Genomic DNA, 9,748 nt, shown 5'->3' with positions numbered 1-9,748 from the left:
GGCGCCTAAGATGGCGGAGCGGCGCTCGCTGATGCGGTCACAAGGCGGCGCCGCGCAGGGGGAAGGCCCCGCCCGGCCATGTCGGGCCTGCCGGCGGCGGTGAGGGGCTGGCGCGGCCTCACAGGTCAGAGATTTCCTCTCCACAGTGGTTTGACAGACACATTGCAGGGCGCTGCGGTGGGTGGGAGGGATGTGGGGTCTCAGGTGCGGTTGGATCCGAAGGGTACCGTTGTTTGGGAAATAAAGCAATGATTTGGAAAGCTTCCTATTGCCTTCACGGTATTGCTTTCATTAACGCCTGTTGTGTTATCCTGTGGTCAGGTACTTGGTAGTCCTCTCTGTAGGTAGAGTAAAATTGTGTCTCCTGGCCTGGATCTCCGGGCTGTTATTCTGTCAGACTGTGCACAGCGAGTGCTGTATGCTGTGACTGTTGGTCATGCTGTGTAAGTAACCCCCAGCCCATGGTGTCACACCGCTCCCTCAGCAGCTCTCAGCCGAGTGGTGCTGCTGTTTGTGTGAGGCAGCTTCAGACCTGCTAATGAACCAACTCGTGAAAAGTTGGTTATGTTTGTTCTCAGAACCCAAGAGTATGGCAGCGCAAACTGGTGTGTCAGGCAAAACAAAAGGCAAACAATTCTCTCCGTATCAGCCGTTAGGCCCATTGCCACCTCCTTCAGCAATGACAGAAATCCAAAGTTGGTAAAGTTGTGACAACTGTGTTTAGTTTTAGCTTTTGTCTTACTGTGCGCTCCCACAGCTTCCAAGTGCAGTACATACATGTAATTCCTTTAAAGAATTGCCTATGTGGCTGTATGTGCTGTTTGTGGGTTTAGAAATGGGATACGCAGCCATGCTTCTGAGTAACTGTTTTCAGTCTGACTATATAACAAATTGAAAAGTGAGGCAGGTATTACCTTGTGATACAAGGTAAGTGAATGCTACGAGGGATAACGTCACCTGATTATGATTTTAAGGTTTTCTAACTCGAAAGCTCTTTTCCTTTGACATGGTCCATTTCTTTTCCTCTAGCTTGCAAGTCATGTGTTCTCCGGAGATTCTCCATCCAGCCAGCCCAGCAGAAGAAGATTCCAAACCGATATTTGGGCCAGCCCAGCCCCTTCACACACCCGCACCTACTCAAACCAGGTTAGGTTTATGCTCAACATGATCCTGTCACTGGTGTATCTTTCTTTTCTCTTATTTTATGAGGACAGAATATTGTTCTGTTGCATCGTACGCATGTCTGTGATTTCATCTGTTTATGATTAGCTTAATTTGGCATGTAGGCTACTCCTAAAGTACTCTGAAAGAAACTCCTCCTATCTATTTCCCTGCGAACTACAACAGATACAAAGAGCACAATAACACTATTTGATAGAGCAAGTTTTCTCAAACACTATTTCTCAACATAATCGCCACCATTAGTGATACAGTTTCACCAGCAATGAACAAGAGCCCACATGCTGTGCTTGTAAAACTGAGACGTGGCCTGTCTTCCACATCACTGTTACCAGTGCTGAAATGCACCATCCACCTCCACCTCACTGTGCTCACGTTCACTATTGGTTCTCCATCAGCATTCAGCAAGCATCAATGAATGTCAATGTGTGCTATTTTTTCCACATGGAGGAGTTCAATAACACAACTTTGCTTTATGTACTCTTCCTTAGCAGATACTGTTTTGTCAGACTGACCCTTTGCTGCCCTCTGCAGCACAGCAACAAAATGTAACAGAATACTGGTGTGAAGGTTCAACCTGCCATACCACTGCTATCCACCTCTGGTGTCATGAGCCAACACAATAAAATAGGAGGAATTACTTTCATGGAACCACAGAATCTTAGGAGCTGGAAGGGGCCCCTGGAGATCATAAACTCCAACCCCCCTGCTAAAGTGGGTTCCCTAGAGTAAGTTGCAGACTACAAGTGGGTTTTGAACATCTCCAGGGGAGACTTCACATCTTCTCTGGGCTGTCTGTTCCAGTGCTCCATCACCCTCATAATAAAGAGTTTCTTCCTCATGTTTGTATGGAACTTCTGGTATTCTAATTTGTGACTGCTGACCCTTGTCCTGTTGCTGGACACCACTGAAAAGAGCCTGACCCCATCTATTTGACTTCCACCCTTTAGATATCTGTAAGCATTGATAAGATCCCCTCTCAGTCTTCTCAAGGCTGAACAGTCTCAGGGCTCTCAGCCTTTCTACAGAAATAATATGACATTGCTGAGCTGAAATGATTAATTTTAAAAGAAAATGACTTTAAAGATTGAAGGACTCCACACCTTACAGTTGGAAAGCAACTGAGGTTCCCATGTTCCACTCTATTGCAGTTTACTGGGCTGTTTGCAGCAGTTAGCTGACAGGAACACAGTGGAGCATAGGAAACATGCAGTATAATATTGCAGAATTGTGGGATCAGATTGCAGTGAAAGAGTTTCTGTATTCTATATCATTCTACACCTATAGATAAAGCAAGAAAATTTCTACAGCAAATACCAAGCTATAAAGTTTAATGTAAATGAAAAGCATTATTTCTTTAAATTCTTTTCTTGTCAGAGACAAACATGCTGGATAGAACTCCCCACCCCCACTCCCCGGCCCTACTCATGCAAGAATCCATTTACAGTAAAAGTCAAATTTGCATTTTCTTTCCTATAATTGTCAATACCTTAAAGAGTAAAGAAAGAGTATGACGTTATAATTTAGCGGTATGAAAATGCAATCTATATTAAATCCTGTGTTAATATAGGATATTAGCCAAAGCACTAAGACTATAGTCTTAGTCTATAGCATAGTTAAGGAATCTCATGCTCTTAAGAATATATACTTAGTTGTTGGTTGTTCTTTCAACTTCAGTCCACTTTTGGTGAGTTTCTTGATTGTTTCATTTCTTGTCCTTCATGACTGGTATGCTGTGAAACAGACTTTCATCAAAGAAAACATTTGTTTAGAGCCGCGTGGAATATAATATTTAGCTTCAGAAAAATCCAGGTGTTGAATTATTGAGATCAGCTACATCTTCCTCAGGAAAGATTCCTTCTGTTAATCAGAGTGATACCAGCCTGTGGGTCGTGGTTTCCTTCTGCTTGGAATCCTGTGAGGAGAACCTCTGTGTTTCTGACTCCCTTCCCTGTATCTAGCTCTCAGTCTGCCTCTTAGGGTTCAGGACTAGTTACTTTATGAGTTGACTTAGTGTGTATTTGAACAGACATTCTAGCTTTACCTGATGAAATCAGTGCTCAGCATAAGGAGGTAATCTTTGGTTCAATGTCCAGATGCTATAAAAAAAGTCATGTTTTCAACAAAGTTTACTTTGCCTTGTCCCATTTTTTCCTTATCTTTCTGAAGGTCACTCCTACCAAACTTCTGTTCACTGAATGCTTTGGACAATTGTCTGGTTCTACCAGGTTCTGTAATTTCTGCCTTTGCATAGAAATATATATCAGAAAATGTGTTTAAAACAAATTCCTCCTGTTTGCACAGTGCAGGAGCAGAGTAAGCAAGGATGTGCTGCAGGGGTGAGAGCTGAGATGTTGAAAGAGCAATGGAAAGGCTAGTGGGAGACTGCAACAAAGCCATGCATATGAAAGGCATCAGGAAGCAAGCAGGAATCCAGCATGTGATTAGTAAAATATCATGAGGGCCTTGAATTATTTTGATCTGATTTGGTTTTTTGGTCATAGGGGAGGTAACCCCAGGATTGTCACAGGTGGAATATTCTCTTCGCCGGCACAAACTGATGACATTGATCCAGAAGGAAGCCCAAGGCTGGGAAGGATTGGACCACACAGTGATTCTGCTATCCAACCCCATGTACTACATGAGCAATGACATCCCCTATGTTTTCCACCAGGACACGAACTTCCTGTATCTCTGTGGGTTCCAGGAGCCTGACAGCATCCTGGTGCTGCAGAGCTTACCTGGCAAAGCACTTCCCTCTCACAAGGCCATACTTTTTGTGCCCCGGAGAGATCCGAGCCGAGAGCTGTGGGATGGGCCCAGGTCAGGCACAGATGGGGCCATTGCTCTTACAGGAGTAGATGAAGCGTACACTATTGAGGAGTTCAGGCACTTGGTGGCCAAGCTGAAAGGTAACAAAAACAAACGGGGGATGAGGTGAAGAGTGGGTCGTGGGGTCTGAATGGTACGTCTTTACGGTTCTGGGAAGAAACTGTAATAAGTAGGTATAGGCTTCTCCCTTAAATGCCTAATCTGTGAGCCTGTATTGGTGACAGAAGCAAAGAGGGTCTCACAAAGTCACAGAATCACCAAGGTTGGAAAAGACCTGCAAGATCATCCAGTCCAACAATCCACCCATCACCTATAGCTCTCACTAAACCATGTCCCTCAACACAATGTCCAAATGTTCCTTAAACACCTCCAGGATCGGTGACTCCACCACCTCCCTGACAGCCCATTCCACTGCCTGACCACTCTTGCAGAGTAGTATTTCCTAACATCCAACCTGAGCCTCCTCTGGTGCAGCTTGAAGCCATTTTCTCTAGTCCTATTGCCAGTTACACAAGAGAAGAGGCCGACCCCCAGCTCACAACAACCTTCCTTCAGGTAGTTATAGAGAGCAATAAGGTCTCCCCTGAGCCTCCTCTTCTTCAGACTGAACAATCCCAGCTCCTTCAGCTGCTCATGTAAGAGCTTTAAAATACTCTCATTAGAAGTAATCTATCCTTGTTGGATGACTGTAGAAAAGATGCAGGATCTTAGTTTAGGCATCTAAGGCTAACTAACATGAATTCCCACCTTCTGTCCCACATGGTCTCAGTAACGATGTTTGTAAACCGAGAGGCGGTCAGTGCAAGTAAGAGGCTTGTTCTGATGCTCCTGCCTATTCTGTGTTCAGTGTATTCACAGAAAATTTTAGTTAGGCTGACAACTTTAATATCCATATATTTTCTTTGGAAGTCCAGTGAGATGATGTAGAAGTGCTTCTCTCATGGGGGTTCTGCCTCTCCTCTGTGACCTGAGTTTTTTGGGTACGTATATGAACACTGATGGGCACATCTCTGAGAAGTAAGGAACAATATAAACAAGAGAGCACGTATTACTGTTTTAGGCACATCTTTTTGTTTATAAGGCCAGAACCACTCTGAAGCACTGGAAACTTGAAGGAATTTATTCATAATAAATGTGAATATTTCATAACTTGAAAAATGATCCATCAAGGGAGTCTGTTAGTTCCCTCACCTTTGTTCCCGTTTAAAACATTCCTATGGGGAAACAGGCGCTAGTTCTGATGTTCTAAATAGATTTTCACATAGGTAAATATGTTTGTCCTCAGTAAGTTAATCTCCTCTAAATCGCTGAAATAAGCAGTTGCTCACCAAAGATATTCCAAAGCATGGTCAATATGTAATGGATAAATGAGAGAATGATTCAAAACATGTCCCACTGCAGTGACTTGCTTGCCTACGCAACCGCAACCCTGATACACGAGCTACATTTATCTGTGCAAGATCAGTGATGATCAGAAAATCCAATATTTGCATGCAAATGGGGATTTGTCAAATCTACATGTTATGCACTGCTAATTTTCTGGATTTTTAAGGGATCTCTAGTGTTATCTGATAGAAATTTATGACCTGTAAATACAGATTCAGAGAAAATTACCAGTGCAGCAACATGTCTAGCTTAGGAGGGGTGATTTTGTACAGTATGAGGAGGGAATATCTGAACTTATCTTCATCTGCATCAACATTTGTTTTGTATTCCAGGTGAGTCAAACAAGGTGTGGTATGATATGACTAAACCAGTGCATAAAGAACTGCACTCTGACTATATGCAGCCCCTGGTTGAGATAAAAGCTCGGAGCAAAAATCACATCCAAGGCATCCGGCATCTAGTGCAAAACCTTCGGCTGATCAAATCTCCTGCAGAGATTGAAAGGATGAAGATAGCTGGACGAGTGACATCGGAGGTACGCAGTTGTGTACTCTCAGAAAGAACCAGTGCATTCCTTTAAACAAGAAAGCAGAGAGGGTGTTACAGCATGAGTTAGGCTGGAAGGATAAGATCTAATCTTAGTTACTGAACTGCTGTTTCTCAGCTATTGGCTGGGCTCAGCTCCCCCCATTTCACAAAGAAACACAGGAAAACAGCATGTACCACGAGCTTCTCTCAAGGGAACTTCAGCCAAGATGATCCAGAAGGTGTTAGACTTTGTTTTAAAGCTGTGTTTATTCAGGAACAACAGTGCCCCTTGTACTGTCTCCCCAACATCTACTCTCCTTCCCTGAGCTATTTTCTTCTCCATTTATTCCATTGTTTTCAAGGAAACAGCGAATTTTAGGCATTCCCCAACAGACAGCAGGTAACAGCTGCTTAGTTTACTAACTGAAAGGTCCTTCTTCTTCTTTTATAGGCTTTCATAGAGACAATGTTTGCCAGAAAAACTCCAGTGGATGAAGCCTTTCTGTATGCAAAGGTGAGTGTGTTATTGTTGGAGGTGGGATGGAAGGGTTAAATGCTTCTTACCCTTCCAGGAAACTAGGAATGTCAGATCTCCAAATAATGAAAGAGAAATACATATTTTTCTGCCCCTACGGATATCTATCTTGTACCTGGTAGCCATACTAGTGCTGTTGCTCTCATGCATGGACGGGCTCCAAAGTTCAGTGCTCCTACACTGAGGATAAAATATTCTTCCTGGAGGTCTTTTGTTCATTGTTGTTATTTCCAAGAGTCAATAAAGATGGAGTCAAAGCTCCACAAATGGTTGTTGTGGATTTAAAGGCATTGAAAAAAAGGTAGGAGATGGATAAAATTAACAGAAAATAAGCTTCTTCTCTAGTCCGGCTTTGAAGATGCTGATCTGATTCTTCAAAGCACCTTGAGTGTTGTGGCAGGATACAAACTAATCCCATCAGTGATGGTCAGAAGCTACTACATGAAGGTTCAGTTAAAGAAATACACTGTGTGAGGGAAGTTTCAGTGTGGGAGAAGAAGCAAAGGAAAGCCATGAGGAGAAAGAATTAGGAGGTCTAAAGAAAATAAGAGATAAAGGGGGAGACAAAATATAACAGTTAAGTCCAGAAAAGCTATAAAAGAGAGGGTTGGCTACATCTGTGTTTGAGTAAATGTGTCTCATGGACAAGAGTCCAAAGTGTGCCTTATCTAAGCAGACTGATAGCTCTGGAGACACACTGGCCCAGTAAATAAAAAGTCCTGAGTTTGAACATAAGCTTTCAGTCAAGGAATCTTTACCATTTCCACCCACAATAAGTATGAATTCTGGGACGTTTGGATTTTCCTCTTCTTACTAAACGTGCAGAGAGATTATATCTTCAGTAAACATAATTCACTGTAGATGATAAATCATACAACAAATATGATAACTGAGAAAAGAAATAAGTTACTTTTATGTTTTAGTTATCTGCTTGTTGCTTAGTACAGGGCTGTAGGTCTCAAGAAATTACTTCCTTTAAGGCGTGTAATTTTGTTACCCATGTAAATCAAATGCAGTTTGTTTTCTGCTATCCATTTTACAAACTATCACCAAGGCAATGAGGGAGTTAAAAAAAACAAAACCACAAAACAAGTCTTGGCGCTTTGTGGGAGAATTAGAAAGAAGCAAGTTTTCATTTATTGAAGGAGCTCTTCCTAACCAGGTGGTTGTTTGGGATGACTCTGGGAGAGCATTTTAGTGAAGGCTCTGACTTGTATACAAAAGAATTTCACCTCCATTTTTGAAGAAGGGGATATCTAATTCATGTATAACTTGTTAGCAGCTGTAGTGTTTGCTTTTGTGGAACTTCTGCAGCTTTTGCAATAAAGTGTGAGGAATTCTTTAACAGTGTTTTCCCCACCTTTACTGAAGGTCTAAATTTATCTACCACTGATGTCTTTTTTTACCATATTTTCCTACAAAATCAGTTAAACAAAACTGGAGACATAGTTATCATTGTATTCTATAAAACAATTTTATTGTACAAAATGAAAGTATATATAAGACCATTTTGTAAAGCCTGCTTCTCTTTACTCTAGCCTCTCACTGCATCAGCTTACCATAGCTGTCTTGAAGCAATGTAGACGCCTGCCTGCACATTTGGAGAGGAATTTTGTGAGGAAATACAGTGAGATGCGTGTTTGAGTTTTATCAGGAGGATTTGACCCTTCATTCTGACATAGATGGGCCTGTGCTGACATGGCACTGAGACACACATCTAACTTGTAAAGAAAATCATTTTAATTTCAGTGTATTTTACAGCTCAATTTTCCACTTCAGGATCTTAAACCTTCTTCACTATACGTAGGCATTCTAGAATATTCTGTCCCATATGGTTTTGCTAGTTACAGAAAAGACAAGCTAGTAGTATACTGAGAATATAGAGGAGCTTTGTAAACAAGTTTATTCTTTTCATCTGCTACACCACTGAAGGATGATAAAGCTCTTGAATTAATTTTGTGGGATTTTTTTTGCTCTGACATTGAGGTAGTGCATGCTTTATATCGTTTTCATTCAATACTGCTCTGAATACACTAAGCATCAAAACACAGCTGTTGTCATCATAGATAATTTGCAAATTTGTACAGCAATTAACAGTGAAACATTAAGTAAGAACAAATCCTCACCTGGATTTATGACAGCATAATGAATTTCTGGTACTCTATGCTTGCACCAGGGAAAGTTTCCCTGAGATTGTGTGTAGGCTTAAAATGCTCTCTTGAAAAATGGATAGCTCCATTTTATTTCCTCCAGTGCTCTGGAAAACCTGCCAGGCTGCTTCCGTGTGATGAAGTCACTTCACAGTTTCACTTTGTGTTGTACAAATTAAAAAAAGACCTGAAGGACATGATTCATAATAGCTCCAGGGCAGTTAATCACCGGGATCAGCACTAACAGTCTCCTCCTCTTTGAATTGGTATTCCAGTTTGAATTTGAGTGCCGAGCTCGTGGTGCTGACATCTTGGCCTACCCCCCTGTTGTTGCTGGTGGCAATAGATCAAACACTTTGCACTATGTGAAGAACAATCAGCTCATTAAGGTAAACCATATGCTGTCCAGTTACTTGAAATGTATTTATGTGACACGCTGTCCCCATGTGCGTCTCCTTGCTGATCTGTGTTGGCTGAAGAGATCAAAACACTTCAATGTTTTCAAGTTAGCAGGGGAAAGGGATTCTCTCCTGGTAAACTTTACTGTCAATGATTGATAGATTAATTTTATTCCCTCTGGTCTCTTTCTCTCCTCTTTGCACTTGCTGCTGTATTTTCTGTAAGGTGGAAAGGCTTGGAAACAAGCTTGTAAATATTTAATTTAGCGAGGATGCCTGCTCCACACCACGTTTCAGTGGTACAGTACTGAGTGAATTGCTGCCCTCACAAATGAGAGGGACAGCTGTGGCAGACAGAGTAAAAGCAGAAGAATCCTTCTGCTGTCACTTGCACTGCTTGACCCTGCTTTGCAACCAAAGGTTCAGTAATGCATCCCTTCTCTGGCTAAGCTGAAATGCATTTCAGACACCATGTAGGTCAGTAAAGCAGGGAAGGAGAACAAAAAGGGAAAGGGCAAGCGTTAAACACTGAGAGAGACTAATTAGATAGTTGTAGGTAAATTAGTGTATTAATTAATATATTTTGATTATTCATACTATTGAGTTGAACCCTCCACAGTTTTCCTGATAAAATGTCTTTAGATTCAGGTAAGTATTCTGAGGAGCACTATTACCCCTCTGCTGTATTCAGTATTTTCAGTGGAGCATATTTATGTTCCACATTAATGCAGGATGAAACT

At 41.8% G+C, this 9,748-nt stretch overlaps 1 protein-coding gene across 4 annotated transcripts in view; it reads left to right on the top strand.

Moving 5' to 3' along the window:
- The first annotated feature begins 52 nt into the window (after positions 1-52).
- The window catches only part of XPNPEP3 (X-prolyl aminopeptidase 3), a 30,126-nt gene continuing 20,430 nt past the window's right edge, over positions 53-9,748 (top strand). For 3 of the 4 annotated variants that reach the window (XR_014934932.1, XR_014934931.1, XM_015860714.3), the window contains exons 1-6: positions 53-124; positions 1,030-1,146; positions 3,684-4,091; positions 5,730-5,932; positions 6,377-6,439; positions 8,886-8,999. Coding sequence is in view for 2 of the 4 variants with exons in the window: in XM_015860714.3 (XP_015716200.2) it covers positions 79-124; positions 1,030-1,146; positions 3,684-4,091; positions 5,730-5,932; positions 6,377-6,439; positions 8,886-8,999 (951 nt within the window). In the remaining 2 variants the exon portion in view is untranslated. Of the gene's footprint in view, positions 125-1,029; positions 1,147-3,683; positions 4,092-4,127; positions 4,992-5,729; positions 5,933-6,376; positions 6,440-8,885; positions 9,000-9,748 lie in introns of those variants that run through there. The other variant, XM_085517364.1, reaches the window with a different exon arrangement.

This window comes from Coturnix japonica, chromosome 1 (assembly GCF_054131305.1).
Source record: "Coturnix japonica strain WE chromosome 1, WE-NBRP24, whole genome shotgun sequence".
In the NCBI taxonomy this organism is placed as follows: Eukaryota; Metazoa; Chordata; class Aves; order Galliformes; family Phasianidae; genus Coturnix; species Coturnix japonica.
This window is presented reverse-complemented; position numbering and strand designations above follow the sequence as displayed.